General features: G+C 50.5%; 1 protein-coding gene across 2 annotated transcripts in view; it reads right to left on the bottom strand.

Annotated features, from left to right (window-relative positions):
* B4GALT1 (beta-1,4-galactosyltransferase 1) overlaps positions 1-18,175 on the bottom strand; it is a 30,398-nt gene extending 12,223 nt beyond the window's left edge. The window contains exons 1-2 of one of the 2 annotated variants that reach the window (XM_068927352.1): positions 17,832-18,175; positions 3,280-3,515 (exon numbers count right to left, since the gene is read on the bottom strand). In XM_068927352.1, the coding sequence (XP_068783453.1) occupies positions 3,280-3,515; positions 17,832-18,105 (510 nt within the window). In that variant the 5' untranslated portion in view covers positions 18,106-18,175. Of the gene's footprint in view, positions 1-3,279; positions 3,516-9,730; positions 10,065-17,831 lie in introns of those variants that run through there. The other variant, XM_068927353.1, reaches the window with a different exon arrangement.
* Between the last annotated feature and the right edge of the window lie 1,054 nt (positions 18,176-19,229).

The following is a 19,229-nucleotide window of genomic DNA, read 5'->3' as shown; positions in this document are numbered from 1 at the left end:
GTACCGGCGGGGTCTGTTACACCTTGTGAAACAACAGGGCAAGCGGGATGCCCCAGCCATCTGCACACATGCACGCACGCACGCACGCACTTTGTGGAAAAAATGCTACCGCGGATGTTGCAGGTAATGCCAGGGGCCAGTGGAAAAAAAGGGCTAAAGAAATTGCACCGTTTTCGCAGAATTCGCTAAACCTTCTCTTTTCCAAACTTAATTTTGGCGCGCGAGGTCACTGCCGCGCTGGCGTTTGCACAAGCCGGACGGCAGCAGGAAAACTCATTTCGAAACCCGAGCGCGCGGCGGCTGGCGAAGCAGCTGTCGCGCCGACAGCGCGAGGCAACGGGCGACCGCGCGGCCGCGGCTCGGCTCGAGCTTAATGGGTGGTGGGTTCTCGGCGGCAGAGGCCCAACACGTAAGATAACACGTCAGGCAGCTGTAGGAGTACAGGGGACAAAAAGGAGTCAGGTCTGTGGGTCGTCGAATGGGTGCTACAAAAAAGAAACGCGCTCAGCTGTTCATTCGTCATCTCACATTGGGGAAAAAAAGAAAAAAAACAACAATCCTAAAACTGCTACTCCGCGTGTTGGGTTGGGGTTTTGCTGGGAGGGTGTGGGAAGCATGACATACGATTATTTTCCACGGGCTCCTGCCATACGCTGGACATTTTACAGACACCACTCTTCTGACCTCAGTCAAGTACTAGGCTGGTGCACTCAGACACGCAAGAACAGACCGGTGAAGACACAACGGACTCACGACTGAAACGCATTGCGCTGAAAGGAAGAAGTTTGACATTACCAGTGTAGCAGTAGCAGGGATCAGCACTTCTCTTTCTTTCTATGAGATGCAGAGTACAGAAGAGCACGTAGGCAGCGTGTAAGAATCAGATCACACAGTAATTCTCCTTGCTTCAGTGATTGCTTTGCTATAGACAGGATTAACAAGTAAAGGTAACATTTCCCCACTAGAAGGAAAAATAAAAAAAAAAAAAAAAAAGGAGGACAGATGCAAAGGGAAGGACAGACAAGAAAAACAGAAAAGCAATTGTCAAGACAGCAGAGAAATAAGACCATTTTCCTACTGCACTTCTGGCAGAATTAATACATTTTCTGCAAATCTCTCCATTCAGCATTCCCACTCACCCTCAAGAGATGCACCTAGTTGGTTTACCAGCACTGACACAACTTTTTAAAGGCATGCAGGAGGAGGGCATTTATTTTGCAAATCAGGAAGTCTCACTTGCTAAGCTACACCCGACTGTAGGACGTAGGTCTATGCATCCAGGGTGCATATATACGTTGTGTACTGGGTGTTACACCCGTTCCAAATTTGCTGAAAGGATCTGAAAAAACATTCGGACAGGTAATTTTTGCAAAGGTTAAATTTTCAGAGCAGGCAGCCAGCCCCAGAGGTCTAGCGCCAGAGAACAGGAACCAGAGAAGAGCAGGAGCCAGAAACGCAGGGCGATGCAAGCCAGCATGCACGGTCACAGCAGCAGCAGGAACTCAACCAGGCTTTTGGGGACTGCCTGCCTTCACGGGGACTGGCGCAGCTCTGCGTGGTCGGGCCCCGTGCTTTCCTTACCCTTGAACTCTACCGCTGCGGAAGCACCAGTCCCAGTTGTGCCTTCGCCGCTTTGCTAGAGACGGCTGCTCGCTCACAAGCAGCACCCCTGAGGTCACCGGCAATTCTTTGAGTCTCCTGAAGAATTAGCCAACGAGCCACGATCGGTAGAAAAAGCAGCAGTTCCAGCCATCGGACCCCCGGGGAACTCGGATTCCCTTTACGTCCTAATTTCTAACCAACGCTGGGAAAATGCAGGTGTGTCGCTTTGCCACCCACACCCCCTGCACCCAAATAATCCGTGGGAACCGTGGTCCAAGTAAGCTGGTAACCCAACACCGGTAACCACACAGGCAAATGCTAAGGCGCAAGGAAACGCGGTCTGAAGGAGCGAGGGCTGGGTTTGATCATCGTGGTCAGTCTTGAAGAGCTGAGCTACCAGCTGGTCTCTGCACGGCAGACGGGCAGTGTCAGCAGGGCATAACCTCAGAGCACAGCTCGTCGCCTTACGTGTTACAGAAAGGCATGTCAGGCTCAGCAGCCGTGGCCTGGTATCCACACACACGTTCAGTGGCAAATCGAGAGTATTTTAGCTTCCGTTCCTCAGGAGCTATCGCTAATTCCCTACAAACCACCCTTCCCCCGGTTCTCTGGGACCCTGGAAATAAGCCAAGTACAAGAAATAACAGCTATGGAGCACCGATCTTCTTTCTAGAAAAAGGTCTCCCCTTATTTCCAACTCTGCATCGAAATCCATCATTTGGGCAATAGTTTTAAACGTTCAAGATGTCTGGTACACCCAAGCACACCTGATCTGAAAACTTAAGGAGTGACATTTCAGGAGACACATGCTTTCTCATTTTCAAAATAATTGAGGTTAAACCAGGACAGAAGTACATATTCAGGAGAGAAGCTGCGCTGCAAGGTCTTCCAGGCAGAAGTCTTTGCTGGAACTGTCAGCACTATCACTGCCCTGTCACGCTGCAACCCAAACAACAGTCCGAACATGTTAAGCTCCTCCACGAGTGGAAAACACCCAGTTGTTTAACCACCACGATGGTGTAAAGTAAGACTGAGATTGTTTGGAGAGAAATGTGCCATCTTCTTTAAACGATAGCTCCGCAGCCATCAAATATAAAGGGAAAAAAACCTGCCACTGTTTTCTGTTCTATTTACCTAAGGACAATCACTCACCCGCTCCACCATGGCAGCTTTGTCCATCCTGACACTTTGTGTGTGTACTACTACTAAAATGAACAGGACTTACTCAAGGAAGTGGGGGAAATCCTACGGTTTTATGGCACACCCAATGTCCAATTAGGTATTAATGCTACCTTCTCACCTTTAAGACCTGGGTATGTAATTCCTGCAGCAGCTGGGAAAAGGGAACGTTTGGACAGATTAGGTCGTGCCAGTAGGATTTTACTCCCCTCTCACCAAGGGGTTTCTTTAAGCAGAAGCTCTTTACTGTTAACTTTGCCTGACTGGGGAAAGGGGATTCCAGGTCTTGAAACAAAAATATCAATGCAGAATTGCTTATCTTCACTTTCACATTCTCTTACTGTGCTACAGCTTTTTTTTCAATTTTTAATTTTTTAAGGAACCTTACCCCTCTCCACCAGCCCACTGGCACTCAGGATAAAGAAACCAGTCCTCTGTTTTAGAGTAGCAGGGGCACACTTACGAGAGTTTCAAAACCCTATGTCTTTAGCATCTTACCTGATTGATAACATACACTCCATAGTCCAGCTGCTGCCTTTGAAGAATTGGGTGTAGGTAATAGAGCCAGTATTTCAGGTGTTCCTCGCGATTCCTGAATGGTATAATAATTGCTACTTTTTGAAGTGCTGTGCAGTCCTTGGGAGCAAAGTGACCTCCTGTTTTCACCTCAGGGTTTGTTCTCGCCACTTCTTCCAGGTTCACAGGCTGGGAAAACTCCACACGTAGCGTGCCAACTGCAAGGAAAGCACAACAGAGAGCAAGTTAGCAAGCACCCAGGGCTGTATGCAATTTATTTCACTGGACATGCCTCCTTTACACGAGGATCAGGTCTTCTACACAGGCTTGGATCCAAACAAAATCCCAGTGGTGCACGGAGGTGCGGAGCTTGGTCCAGCAGCACCCAAAGCAACCACACAAGGGAGAAGGGGGAGAACGTCGTTCATGGGAAACTCACAAGAGCGGGCCGGTATCGGACCCTAACAAAGTCACAGATGTATAATGAGTCTGTAAAACCCTCATGTTTGCATGGTAATCCAACAGCTGCACTGCCATTGGCACACGCAACATGAAACGAGCCCAGCGAAGGGCATGCCCTCTGCGCCCTCTTCCACCTAACGCGACGCAAGAGTCGGGGACTTCAAAAATAGCCCAGCTCTCCTATCAACGTAACTACTTACATCAAGGCTAGCCACATGCAAAGTGAACAAAACCCCCTTTTTGTTACAGATACTTTCAGTGTTCTGTAGGCATACCTATTATTTTTTAAAAAGTCCTGTGATAGAACTGCTAAAAAAAAAAAAAAAGAAGAAAAAGAAATCCATATTTGCATGCAGGTTGGCAATTCCTGCATTCGGTTTCAGCAGTGGCAGGTCTTGAAACTGCCAAAATAATCTCTGCCAAAACCAGTGTGTAAAACTGAGATGCCCCCACTGGGACCCCAGAGAAGACAAGAGCTTCCGAGCTATTTAAAGGTGAGGAACATGCTGTCCAGAAGGGTGGAGAAAGATGTACTGCTGACACTCCCCATCTGGCACGAGCCGGCTCCTAACATGCTGCGTCCAGGCAGGAGAAATCACAGGAGCTTTGGTGACAGCAGTAGCAGATGAGAGAGCACAGGCTGGGAGGCAGGAGACGGCCAAGCAAACCCTGCAGGGACACGCAGGCTGTTGGCTGACGTGGCCTCAACCTTCTCGAAACGCTGCTGTTTCTTCACCCAGGGATCGGGGCCAACCGCGTGCATGAAGACTGCTCTGCTGGCAGCGACCGCTCCACGTGCGCCTTGTTCATTGCTCTCCACGTGTAACCAGGAGCTACCTCAGCCCAGCTCTGCAACAAGCTTGGGGGTTGCATCATGGAAACCCACCAGATGCGCACCAGAGCGGCCTCCTCCAGGCTACGTGAGAGGCAGAGAGACCTGCCTGCATGCCCAGGGGCTTTGAACAAGTCCTGCAAGGAGGACTGTCATACCTCACACCAGACCATGCTGCCACCAAAATGGCTCGGACTGGCTGATGAAAACGTTATTATACAAAAGTGCAGAACAAGCAGAACTTCTGCTGGGAGGCTTGTTACCAGGACCTAATGATCTACCAGCTTCTTTCCCTTCCTGGTACTCCCAGTCATAACTCTTGCACACATATGCCTTCAGCTGAAGGCCAGCAAAGGGTGCTGTTCTGCATTTGAGCAAAATGAACAGCTTGCCATCCTTGAATTCACATCCCCTTTTGACTACTCTTCTCCTTCTTCCCTCTCCCTGTCCCCAGCCGGACAATTGCCCTCCTCTGCAGCAGGTCCAGCATCTACTTGGTCACAGATTAAGCCCATGCGTTGCGCTAAACTCAGCAGAAAACCGTTCACCTTTCCAGGATTTGCTTCCGCCTGCTTAAACATGATGACCTGGCTTGCCATAAAATCTGAGGAGCACTACAACTTCCTAGAGAAGTACCCCTCCCTTTGCCACATGCTCTTCCCAGCAATGGCTAATTAATGAGATTAAGGAACCTCATAAAGCCATGCTTTCTGTGCTACCCAGCCATCAGTAAGGAAACAGTCCGTTTGCAGAGGAGGGGAGCACTGCAACTTCCGCGCTGGCACTGCCAGCTATAAAACAAAGGTCTCCACCGCAATTGCTAGGCTGCGGACAAGTCTCTAGAGGTTTGGCTGCTGTATCCTCTCCCCCCTCCTCCATATGGGTATGAACATACATGTGTACCTGTGTACCTGTGTTTTGTCCTAGAGTTACCAGTTTTTCTTTGCATTTGTTGAAGACGCTTCCAGGCTTCTTTGAGAACATGCATTACATTCAAGTGGTGGGTATACATGTAGTCACAATCTCTGTAATATGCAGCACAAATTATCTGTTTGTGACCGCTACTGTAATTCCTTGATGGGGCGGCAGGGGGTCCATGATGAGGCTAGACTTAGCAGAACACATTACCCTGGAGCCCAGTTACGGACTTGAGGTTGCAGACCCTCTTGAGAAGGGAGCACAAGCAATTGTAGAGCTATGTAAGACAGTGGCTGTTACAGTCAAATGTCGTACATACTCCAATATATGCCTACTAATAGAAGTAGGAAGTGGAAATAATACTTTAGGCTAGTGGCCTTCTTCTTGGTTATTCACCTAGAAGAAGATATTTCCGTCCAGATGTGCTGCCCTCCAAACCTGTACTTGCTCAGGCTACAGATAACAAGGAAGAGACCTGCCAAAGCATGCAGAAGTGCTCAACACACCCTCAGAGGCATCAAGACCTGACTATTAGGAAGCTTTGTTACCTGATTCACTCAGTGAACAACGGAAATAAGATCTTGCAGAAACAGGTGTCAAGGGTGGGATTTGACAGGGTCCACTGACCGCATTTATGCTCACAAAACTGAACACGTCTGGAGCTGTCCCAAAAGGCTGAGGCCGATCTGCTGCAGTTTCAGCACACGCTGGTAGAGTCAGCCTTCAGAAAGAGGTGGCTGACTACAAGCGGTTGCCTGGGAAAGACCCCCTCCCCAAGCCAATTCCCAAACTGTGCGGAAGGACTGTTTGGAGGCACGCCAGGAAGCGTGCTAACAGATGGACGGTATCAACAACTATGTTGCAGGGTCCACGCTCCAGCTCTGTCCAGTTTAACAATACAGCTGCTGTTTTGAGCTCTAATTTTTGCATTACAGAGCATTCACTGCTGTGTCACAAAGACCCGCAAGTAACAGAAACAGACATTTACAGTTGCATGAACGCGGTTGAACCATCTTTCCTTCAGGAAGGCAGGCAAAGCTTCTCCAAAGCATCCTCTCCACCTTGTTGCTCTATGGGTTTCCCAGTACGGAGAAGGGCTGATAGGGAGGAGTTTGCTTGTTGCCCAAGAAGGAGGAGAAAAAAAGAGGCAGGAGAAAAATTATACATACATATATCTCCCCAGATGATGCATTTTGCACAGGTAAAACACTAAACGGACCAGTCTCCGTGTTCTCCTCTCACACAAGGAGAAGGAAGAAGTTTCTCCAGTTCAAGCAGCTAAGATCAGTTTTTTGACAGCTGTGCTTTCGTTACTCATGGCTAACTCCTCCCTTTCCCAGCTGTGTCCCAGTGCTGTTTGCCTGGTTCTCGACCCTTGTTATCGCACTGTGCCAAGCCAATTTCTCTGCAAGTCTAGCCTGGGACTGCAAGGTAGGGGCCCACATGGGCTTAAGCTTCTCCAACGGAGCAGCGGCTCGTCCACAAAGTTCAGAAGGGCATTTTGCAGCGGAAGGAAGAAACAAGAATGGGAGGAATTCAGGCAGGAAGCAACACGTGGCCGCGTGATGGGAACTGAGGCCACGGCCGGGGCTTGGGCTGGCAGCCTCCCGCTGCACCTCCAAGGGGACGGAGCCGGCCGCGTCCCGGGCAGACACGGCTCGGGCACGTGGCCGGCGATGCCCGGCCAGCAGCAGCGGTAGGAGGGGACAAGAGCATGCCTTCTCCTCTAAAAGCTGATACCATGTCCTCACAAAGCGGACGCTTTCCCAGAATAGCTTCTGGCGTCGGCCCAGCTCTGTGCCTATTTCCCTGTTTCACGCAGGCTTTATCTGATACACGCCTTCCACACTCCTTTGCCCTCTCCTACCCTCAGTTTCAGGTCCATTAGGAGATGGCATCAAGGGATGAAGAGCTATGAAAGCATTGTTAAAACAGCATTGCCAACGCTCAGAGTTAGGAAGATGCTAAAGTTTTGCTTACTGAAAAAGTAAAAGGCATACTAGATAGGAATTCACCTTAACACGGTTTCCCACCAAAGTCCACGCTACTCTGTCAACGCACCCCACGAGTTACCTATATGACAGCTCTGGCATCTGTTCTTCATATGGCACTGCATGACAGAAAGCCTGTGAAGCAGCAGATCTGTACTTTAACAAAAACCGTACAATTACAGTTCTTCATCCCAAAGACAGTGGGAATGGCTGAGCATTTGCAACACTGGAGTTTTAAATATGAAAGAAAAGAGCCAGGTGCTACATTTGAGGTGAAAAGGAAAGTTTATGCACAAACTTGAAGAGTTCTTTCTACTGCTCGCACACTGTCGCCAGGAGAGGCATTTCAAAAATCACCCGGACTTTTCCGAGCAGAACAAGACTTTCTGACTCAGTCTGTATTGGCTTTGCAGGGAGATCTCACCAGTCTACAGGATGTTGCAAGAAACTGAACAACGGAAGCAGCAGATCCCTTTGCAGCACTTGCAAATCAAGCCGGCTTCCACACACCAAGTGGCCGCAGTCCTACCTAAAAACCCTTTCCTGTTAAGGCAAAGTGCACTTTTGTGTAATTGTTTCTCAAGAGAAACAACTTGGAAGCACGTCCCATCAGCCCAGAGATGCTTTCTAGTTTAAACACAAAAGCTCTTCTAATGACTCACATTCATTCATGCAGAGTGCAAAATGCCAGGGAACCAAAAGTTTGCCAGTTAGGCTAATTTAAAAGGAAATCTCTCTTCTGCAGCTTGTGTGCCCCCACCGGACAAGGACAACCACAAACATTTGAACAGTACACAGTGTTTCTACAGCCTGGTAGTCAGCTGCCCCCAAGTCAACCCAAGACTCCTCATCACACTAAAGCCGGTGGAACCCAACACTTGTTCTTGTTTGCCTTCAAGGAACTGGAAGATCAGAAACAGAAAAAATGAGAAAAGAAAACACATTTATGGTTTAACAAAAAAAAAAAAAACAAGCTGCAGAAGATGGAGGTTTAACAGTTCTAACAGTTCCAGATTCCTGAAGGACACTGATGAGAAATTATCTGTACCAGTCACATCCTCTGCTTAATAAATCAGTTCTAAATGCCAATGCATTCTTGCAAATACCATCCCAGTACAGCCAATGTTAAAGACGGTAAAAACATTTTAAGTATCAGCTCTGTACATTTTAATTCCAATTGTTTCTAAGAAAAGCTTGACACAAATCACTCAGTTAATAAATTCACTGGTGTCAGAAAGAATGCAAAAAAGTGGAAATTTGAGTAAGTGCATTTTCAGATATAGAATGGCTAAAATAAATTGGTCTAGACTTCATAAAGCCACTCGGTTAATAAGAAGCAATGCCAACATACTAGCCAATAAAAATCGCCATTTTCAGTTCATTTCCCAAGGAGAACAAGACTAAGAACAAATCTGTAAATGCCGGCTTTCCAGCTCCTGACCAGAGTCAGGATTCCAGCTGCCAATTTTAAATGACTTTGACTGAAATTTGATTACCTGGATAGCAGCCTCAAGGCTATTGCTTCCCAAGGACGCCGAGCCACGCCATGATCTGCTGATGCACGGAAAGGTATGCAAAGTTTGCTGTGAGTGCTGTGGTACCTGCCAAAATTTTATCCATACCTGTGTTCACTAGGTAAACTTTCCAGCCTGATTCGCTCCATCTCAATCCTTTCTGCTTTTGTTCAAGGCGACCGCCTGACACAAGAGCCACCGTATGTCACACCGCAGCTAAAAACACACACACACACCCCTGAGCTCCGTTGACATGCGGCTCAGCTAATACATTTGGCTCAGGATTTGTAGACACACACCGTTTGGGATCCAAAGTTACAGAGCTGCAATACAGCAGCTTCACAAACTGTAGTCAGTGCCACTACAGAGTTTTAGACAAAAGAAAAAGAAAAAAACCCAACACCCTGAAAACTTGCATAAGCAATTGCCAGAAGTTTGCAAAGGCACAAAGGCATTACAACACATCCAAACACCCAACAGACTGTAAGGGGAGGTTTTAGGTGGCCCTGGTAGGATAGCAGAAAGAAAAACAGCTTTCGCACCCAGAAACAGTTCTACCCAGCTTTACATAAAAGGTGCAGAGGAAAACTACTGCACAGAAGCAGATGTTGGAAAAGCCAGCGAGGCTCATGCGATACAAACAGGAAGCTGTTTTTCAAACAAGGCAAAAGGTGAGGCTTGCAAATAGTGACAGGGAAATAAAGGGCCAAATGCACCTCGGGAACACGATCCAAAGGCTTGGCAACCTTTTTGGTCCCCAGCTCCAAACAGCCACATCTGAAATCCGCCATGCCACAGCAGTTAAACCTCTCAGCAGATGCCGTCTTTGGTGCTCGTCCTGCCAGCTTGCCCAAACAAGTGGTATAGGCCCCTTGCATGGGAAAACCAGCGTCTGTTCAGTCTGGTGCTATAAGAAATTTAACAGCTGCTCCAATCTTCGTTGGGCACCAACGCCACAAATGCAGGACAAAGGATGCCGCGATGCCCTGCAAAGCTTGAGCTGGGGCCTCGCGTCCGCGGGGAGGCTGCGCGGCTGCTCTCAGCTCTGCAGCGGGACCAGTCTTTCCTCAGTTCCCGTCACGGCAGCCAATGGGAGAAGCGTCGCAGCGGGGAAGTCACCCAGGAGGATGGCCCAGCCCCTCGGTGGGCATCGACACCGCACAGCAGGCAGCCTGCAGCACAAGGGTAATGCCGGTGCAGACCTGGCTGCAGGTACGTGGGAGGCCCTGCAGGCAGTGTTTGCACAGGCAGACAGCTCAGGCCCCCGAAAAGCTGTGTCCCTGCAGTCTGGACATGGGTGAAATAACATCTCCGGGGTCCACAAGTGTATTTCCCCTTGCACAGGGGCAGCTGAATACCAGCAGTAACATAGGACCTCCCCACCATGAGGTCCCATTCAATATGGAGAAGGGCCAAATTCTGCACGGGGGCTGGGAAAATCCCACGCACAGGTGCTGGCTGGGCTGGAAAGGACCTGGGGGCAACTGGCAGCACAAGGGTGAGCAGAGCCCATCTGGCATGTTGTGTGCAGCTCAGGACCTGAGGGCGCTTCATAGCACCTGCGAAAACACATCACCCTCCCAAACACTTCACAGGAAAAAAAAAAATTATTTGCATGCTTTAGGATGGGCACAGATCTCAACTATTTGACTGAGTGAGAATGAAAGTGAAAGTGCGCAGCACAGAGGTTTGAAACAGTTCAAAACTTCTTAATCGCTCCCCCCAAGCGCCGCACATGAAAAGGTTTCTGTTGGCCCGTTTGAGGGCAGGCTGACCATCCTCTTAACTGCTGAGCCGCAGGCACATGGGTACCACCGGACAAAGCCAGACAAACATTACACAAAGGGAAAGCTGGGAAAAAGGAAAAAGGAAAAAGGAAGGGAAGCAGAGCTCCGAGGAACAAAATCCATTTGCAGAGGCCTAACCGAAAAGGGAAGGGCCGGTCTACGCGTCTCTGAAGAAACCACACGAACTCAATTCTCACCGAAGGGGGGAAAAAAACAAAAAACAAACAAAAAATAAACAAAAAAACAACCCCACCCCGAAAAACGACGGGGCAAGTCGACGCCCCCGCCCCCGGGCCGCTGAGGCACAGGGCAAGCAGGGAATTGCATCCCGCGGCTCAGGTGAATAACTTTTTATAACTTCTTTTTTCCTCCTCCTCTCCTTTTTTTTTTTTTTTCCTTCCTCCTTTCCTTCCTTCCTCCTCCGCACCTCCGGAAGCAGCAGCGGTGAGGGCAGCTGGACTGGACCGGGCCGGGCCGGGCCGGGCCGGGCTGAGCAGGGCGACTGCAACCCCAACCCGGCGGGCACCCGCCGCCTCCGAAACCCGTGCGCGGCCGCGGAGCCTGCGCCGGGGCCCGAGCAGGGGAAGCGGCGCACGTGCGGAGAGCGGGCGGCGGCGGGACCGGCCGGACGTGCCCTGCCCTGCAGAAACGGCGTGCAGAAACGCCCGACGTGGGCAAAGGGCTTGCAATTCATGCAGCCCGAGCATGCAGCCCCCAGCATCGCCTGCTCCGGCACAGGGTCTCTCTCTCTCTCAAGCTGGCACAGTGCCTTAAAAATACATAAATAAATAAATAAATAAATACAAACAAGCAAACAAACAGAGCGCGCTTTGTCATTTCCACAAGAAAGCACTTCTGAGGAGGGAAAGAAAAGTCCTAGCGCACGCTCGACGAGCGAGGCAGCTTTGGACGTGCTCCCTTTGAACAGCGTAATCTGCATGTTATTAGGCTTATTTACTGTGAAGTTCGCTGCAGACTGCCGAAATGAAATTACATTCCAGGCCATTAAAACAACTAACAAAAAGCAACCCCAGCGGCCTGGATCGAAAAGAAAAGAAAAGAAAAATATAAAGACGGAGCCCCCATCCCTTTTCCGCCTGGAAAACCCTCTCCTGCAGCACGAAGAGGCCTGCTGGACGGACCGCTGTTGAGCAGCTTCCCGCAGAAAGCCTCCCACCCGGCCCTATGCGAAACCACCTGTAAGAAAGTCCCCCCCCCCCTCCACCCCCCTCGCCCGCGCCACGCAGGACGGCAGCAGCCCCACGCCCGCGCTGCACCTGGGGCCCGTCCGTGCCCGTCCACCTGGTGCACCCCTCCTGCCGGGGGCTTGGCGCTGGAAATGAATGCGGTCAAAGCCTAAGTTTGGGGGTAGGGGAGAAAGGGAGGAGAGGTGGTGAAAGCGGACGCCTCCCCCCCCCCCCCCAATCCCTGCCCCTCGGAGCAGCCCGGCGATGGGGAGGCTGCTGGCAGCGCCCCGACGGCGCCGGGCCGTGGCCTCGCCGCTTGCCGGTCTCTTGAGGTGCTAATTCACCACCAGGCGGGCCAAGCGCCTCTCCTTGCCTGCAGGGGCTGGGCGCATCGATTCACACAAAGATAGACAAAAAACAAAAAAGCAAAAAACCACAGTTTTCCGATGGGGCTGGGGACACGGCTCTGGGGCGAGACCACCTCCAGCTTGGAGAGACGGATGCAAACGGGATATTAACACTGTTCCAGCCACACTTTGGGGGTGGGGGGGGGAGGGAAAGTAACCGTAGGAGGGGAAGAGGTAACTGTAGGATATGCGCTGAATTTAAAAAAAAAAAAAAAAAAAAGGATGTGTCAGCGAGAGGAGGAGGTGAGCGGTGGAAGAGCAGCTGCCCCGCACACAGTCTTTCCTCTAACTCGCCCCCGTGGGGCACACAGCCCGCTCCCTGCACTTGCCACCCTGTGGGGACGCTGGCAGAAGTGACGAAATCTGCCCGCTGCCCGACAAAGGAGCTGCAGAAAGGACGGGGAAAGTGGAGCACTTAATCAGCTGCTACATCCCAGCGCAGCTTGGGAGGCTGCAAACGTCTGTCTCGCTCTAAACATTAACTTGGCCCGATTTCCAAAAAAACTAGCTCTTGCCTCAGATCTGCGCTGGCAAAGAAACAAGCACATTATAAAACACTAGATGCATGAGATGGCAAACTTTTCTTTTTTCTCCCTGGCGCATCCCATCTGCTGTGCCGCTTCCCTGAAATAGCTGCACTCCAGGAAGGCACGGTGCCTGCACGAGATCGCTTGCAAGCCGAACCACGGGACCCTTATTTTAACCAGGTTACAGGATATAACGGATCACTCTGGGCTAGGGATGCTCTCCTCACAGAGACTGCTCCCTGTCTGCTGAGAAAGCCTGCACTTTGAAAATAAAACGTGCTCCAGATGTCATGGATACAGGACTGATGTCTCCCGTCTTATTTCAGGAACGGCTGACTCCACCGAGCTGCGGAGCCACCAGCAGCGTTGCCAGGAAGGCACATTTATCCCCTGCCAGACATCTTAAACGCGTTCTCCGGAGAGGTTTAACACGGCTTCTCCAGCTCGCTTGTGAGGCCAAAGAGCTGCAAGTCAGAGCGAAGGGGTCCACGTGTTTTAACTCTCCCCTCCCCCCCATCTTCTCCACGCTCTCTCTGCAAGTTTCTATTTTACTTTATCAAAACGACATAGCTGAGGGGCACATGACAGCTGAGGCACGGCTCTCGGTACCAACTTCCTCCTTGTGATCTCAGCAGTTGCACAACCCTCTCCCTCCCTCCCGCCTACCCCGCCTCCCTTTGGGGACGGCACCCACTTCTGCCCAGTCCCGGCCGCGAAATAAGCTTGTGGAAACGAACGAGGCTTGGAGACAGCGAGATTTAAAAATAAAAAATAAAAAATAAAAAACAGAAAAGCAGACAGCAGTGAGTTAGAGGAGAAGCAAGGGAAGCAAAGATGTTTACGTGCAAAACAAATGCATTCTCGCTAATGCTGGATATCGCAACCAACCCCACAGATGAGCAGCCGTGAATCACTGACGCGGGACAGTGGCCGTCAGGGGGGATCACGATGCTCCCGGCGTGCTGCAAACCCACCTCTCCCACCGGGAGTTGAAGGTGGCAGGTGGGCAATGTGACAGAAACCAGAGCTCACACATGCTCCGGACAGGAACCCACAAACCCCATCAGCAAAGTCCCAACCAGAACTTTTCCTAAAAACTGGTGTTTTTCGCACCTTTTAATGCTTGGCTCTCTCACCTCAAATTATGCTTGGCGAGGATGCAAGGTTCATAAATACAGGGGCCTCACACTTGAGGACTATTTGTGCATTCAATAACTTTCTGGGCAGCACATAACCCCTAAGAGCTTCTGCAATACAGACATTAAGGATCACCAGCAATTTGGCAGACGACTTCCAGTCCCACTTTTATCTCCTCCAAGCAAAACTGGAAAGCATCAGAATACTGTCATTACTTATCTTTAGCATTTGCAGCTTAAAACCATTGCTTACACTGACTACCCAGCCACCAGAAACAGTGTGTTAAAGAAAAAGGCCACGTCCTAGGGCTTTTCTCCTCCATCCGGCAGAGTGCTGCTCATGCCTAAGCTGGCCAAAGGAGTTTCTTTCTCTTGATCGCTCCCCCCGCCCTTTTTTTTTAAACATGCGTTTCTGACAGTGGAAAACATCAGAATTTCTCTCCAAGACCCTGACATTGGGAAAAAACAGTTATTCTTCTGGCATGCCCAAGATAGCCTACTAAATAGACAACGGATCAGAAAGTGTATTCATTTTTAAACATTACTGAAAGATGAGTACGTTTCTAGTGGTTTGTGCTTTGGACTATTCACCGATTCATTTGTTACCATGGAAATTATTTTTTGTCAACGTCCATTAATTTCAGTGTTTGGTCCTGTCGTGTTTTCTATCCCAAACCTGGGGGTAAAAAGCTATTGAGCCAGGCGCGTAGTACGTTTAGGGCACTTGGGTCATCTTCACCATGAGATGCCCGAGGGGCTGGGAGTGACGTCTCATCTCTTCCCTCTACGATCCCTTACCAGCCACCACACCTGGTACCTAAACAAGGGTCAAAAACGGTTATAGACGACAGCTGTATTCTAAAATAACTTCCATAAACAACACGTGTTCTCGCTCAGGCAGGACCTGAAAAATGACATCCTTGAAATACAGATAAGCCTTTCCACGAGATTCTGCTTTACAGATTTCCGGCGCCGAAAGATACAAGTTGCTTTCACATCAGCTGTTCTGCTGTTTTTGGACGTTGTTTTAGAATACAGCTGTTCTGCAAGGGGGTACCTGCCCCCTTTCCTGTTAAAAACAACGAGCAGACACCAACACCATCACCTAAACTCGCAGCTCAGATCGGATGGAAAAGGTCAAAGAAAAGGTCACTTGACCTTTTTGAAAGCACTCAGGCCAACGCATTTACTACAGCTTTAGAGCCGATGTTTTTTTCTTTACTGTTTTTTTCTTTTCTATAATGTTACTCTACAGCTCACAGAGAACACCATAGCTCGGGCAACGGTCAGGTACAGAACACAATTGGATTCACTTGCCTTCACCTTTAGGGCTTCTCAGAAGTTCAATTTCCACGACGGTAAGTGGTCTCTGCTTCGACAGACAAAACATCCTATTTAAGATATTCACTGGCACGCAGCTCTCAACTGGAGCATAAATCCAAAATGTGTATGTGACCCTATATTAGAGGACTTTCATAGCTGCTAAGGACTTTTAATTTAGGGTTGATTTATGCTATTATTTCCCCAGGCCTGATTTATACTTTTAAATTATAAATAAGGATAACTGAACCATAAAAGCATTTTAAATTTGGCAGTTGCTTGTAGAGATTAAACCTCATTCAGCTAATGCATTTGTTCCAGAGCCAGACAGCAGGGATTGTAAACTACTCTCTCTGAACTTTGCTAGAAAGAAACCTCAGGGCCTCTCAAAATTAGTACCTGGCTATTTGACTGTTCAAAAAGCCAAACCAGCTCAGGTCACATGGATTCGGTGTGATTCATCACATGCTTCCCAATGACAGGGAAAAGGAAAAAAAAAAAAAAAAAGAAGGATGAGGTGTGCTTCGCTGAATTCAGGTTTACACTAAGGGAACGGAGGAGATGGAGTTACCTGTCCGCATCAGAACGTTTTCCAGCACTGTGGGAAGGTGGGAATCAGAGGAAGATCCCTGCTAATCCTGCTTGTTACATTTACACCAGTATGAAGCTCTGGGCACGCAAAGAAGAATTTTTTGAATTCTAGGTGAGTGAATGAAGTGCCAGAAATGCCTGCAGATGGCATACATCTGCGCTCCCCACGCTGACCTTAGAGATACATGAGAAGTTTATCAGAGCGGACTCAGCTCTCACTAGTGTCTGAGGTACGACAGGATTGTTTTGTAAGCGCTGTTTGCTATCAAAGTCAGAAAAAGCAGAGAAAAACTAAACGCCAGCCACGTTTCTTACCTACATGGAGGCTACAAACCTTCAAAGAGTAACATTACCAACCTGCACCTGAGTGCACACCCCACCTACTGAATCCACCTTAGCTAAAAGCCATTCGCTTATTGCACTGCTAGGAGATACTTTCTGTGCAACCCTCCAAACAGCTGCAATCACTTCCAGTCGCCTCAGTTGGCCTTTGGCAGATTTAGCAAACGGCGCTGAAGATGATACAAAGACAGCATAAAATATTTCCTTCGGTCCTTCAGCTACTAAATCTGGTAATGCTTTGAATCCTGGGGACACTAACAGCATTTCTCTGTATTGCAGGCATTTCAAAGCACATGACTTGCTCCTGAGAGGATCAGGGTAAGTGGAGATCATCTAAAGCAAAGCCGTGTTCATAAAGGGCTCCCCCATGCACTTTGTGAGGAAAGACTCACGCAGCCTCTTTCAAGTTAAAGTGATGAAGGGGAAAAAGTGAAAGACACAAATCAAAAAAACAAAACAAAACAAACAAAAAACCTGAATGCAGTTCCTTTTAGAGACCTCAAAACCGCCTTCCTACAATAACAAACCAGTCATTTGTTATTCAGATGCATTGATCCATGAAAAGCTGACCAGCGAGTACTGAGAGAAACTATGAATTTCTCTGTCAGTTTCGAAACGTGAAAACCACATGTAGCTTCTCAAAAATCTCTTCCCCGGTTATAAATCTCCAATAATAAAGGCGCCTGTGTAAATGCGGCACATCTGACAAGGAGTTGGAGGCTCCCTGCTCTCCAGGGCATGAATGCTTACGGGCACGTCGCTGACACCTAGGATGCCAGCAGCTCAGTGTAATGAACTCTGCTACTTACTTTCTAGGGAGTGTCAACTCGAAGAGCAGCAGCTACAAATACCAAGTTTGGGGGTTGGTTTGAGGGGGGAAGGGAGGGGCTGAAACCTTCCTTCCCTCTGCCACCTCGGATCGAAACAGCCATACTAGATCAATGCAAATAAATGAATAAAAGCAGCACGGCGCCATAAACCTGCAGACAGTCTATTAGCCCTTAAGCACCCAAGCAGTCCTGGGAAAGGCCTGCGGGAAGCAGAGCTCCGATTCACGTAAAATAAAAAGCCAGGCTGCCACGTATCAGGGTAGTGCATCACAGGTCCAGACCCGTGGGAAGCGTGGCTGGGAGGCAGAACACCTACATTTATGACCCTGGGCCCCCCCCCCCCCCAGCAGTTTTAAAATCTATTCCCGCTCAGCGAGCAGGTCCGTGCAACACAAAGGCAGCAAAAGTCTGCACGGCGCAGACAGCCCGTTTGATCCTCGCAGCGAGATTGCGCAAGAGGAGTAATTTGGGTAGAGTTCCCAGAGGAAATTACCCAACCTCTCCCAACAGCCAGAAAGAAACGTCGCGAAAGGAGGGAAGCGGGGACCTGGGTGGGGGGAAGAAGGCGGCGAGTAAGAGATGCCGCGGGCGAGCGGGCAGGAAGCGGCGCGGCGCCTGCCCGCAAGGCAGGAAGCGCGCATCTCCCGCGCATCTCCCGCGGCTCCCCGCACCGACGGGGCGGGCACTCACCGAGCAGCGGCGAGGGGTCGGGGCAGGGCGGCGGCGAGGCGGCGGCGGGTCCGGCCGTGCCGAGCGGCAGCGGCGGCGGCGAGGCGGCGGGCGGCGGCGGGCGGTGGTTGGGGGGCGGCGGGCGGCGCGGCGGCGGCTCGGGGTTGCGCGGTGGCCCCAGGGCGCTGCCCGCCAGGTAGTAGAGCAACGTAGCCGAGAGGTGCAAAGCACAGAAAGCGACCAGGAGGCGGCAGGCCCTTTGCAGCGACGTGCCCGGCAGCGCCGGCTCCTTCATGCCGCCGGCCGAGCCGTGCCGTGCCGAGCCGAGCCGAGCCGTGCCGAGCCGTGCCGAGCCGCGCTGCGGCGGGGGCGGCCCGGCTCCGCCCGCCGGGGGCGGCCCCCGCTCCGCCGCCGCTACCGCCGTCTCCCCGGATGCGCAGCGGCTCCGCGCAGGCGGGCGGCCGAGCCCGCCCGGCGCAAGGGGCGCGGGCTGTGCTGAAACCCTCTGGCCCGCTGCCTATCCCTCTCCGCTCTCCGAAGCGGGAGAGGTGTTGTCGGTTCCCTCACCCCCGGCCCTCGTGGGGCGTAAGGATCCCCGCAGGGGAGGTGGCTGCCCGGGGTGGGAGGGGGAAGGACGATGTTTGCTGAGATTCAAGGTCCTGGGGGTTTATTTTAAGGTAGTCTCGGCTTTGCGCGGGCTGAGCAGAAGTTTCGGTTGCCCCTCAGCCTTGTGGCAAACGCATCTGTGGCAAAGCAAAAAAAAAAGAAAAAAGAAAAAAAAAGGCAAAAAAAAAAAAAAAGAAGGGCTGCCTTTTTGTTGGATGAATGACAGGGCCCCACCAGTGCTGGTGGCAGGGCCTTCTGCGGGTCGCCAACCACATGTCCTGTTTGGGGCATGACTATCCTCAGCATTAGATCAGGGCAGCTGCGCTATTGTCCAGGTGAGCCTTGAAACCCCTCCGAGATGGAGATGGCTACCTCTGTGGTGCCCTGTTCAGGGAGGCACAGCCTTCCTGGGGAAGGATTTTCCTAACGTCTAACATGAACCTGTGAAGCCGCAGTTTGTCATTACTGCTCCTTGTCGCGTGTCCTGGCATCACTGAAAAGGGTTCAGCTCCATCCAGCTTGTAACTGATCGTCCAGTAGCTGTGGACTGTTACTAGATAGCCCTTGGCCTCTTCTTTGTCAGATTAACTGAACCCAGCTCCTTCTGCCTCTCCTTGCAGTTGTTTTTTTCATAAATGCCAGATGCTGCTTACCTTCATCACCCACCCAGCATCACCAAGTCAGTGGAAGTCCTTGGGCAAGCAGGTCTGGGCCTAATCCAAAGTCCCTCAAAGTTGGGAGTGTTTCTTACAAGCACTGAGTCCGCAGGTCGGGAAAGACACATCCTCGGGGCTCCCCCGTAACCCTGTCTCA

This window comes from Struthio camelus, chromosome Z (genome assembly GCF_040807025.1).
Source record: "Struthio camelus isolate bStrCam1 chromosome Z, bStrCam1.hap1, whole genome shotgun sequence".
Taxonomy (NCBI): Eukaryota; Metazoa; Chordata; class Aves; order Struthioniformes; family Struthionidae; genus Struthio; species Struthio camelus.
The sequence above is the reverse complement of the archived record's forward strand: the minus strand, read 5'-3'. Positions and strand labels throughout refer to the sequence as shown.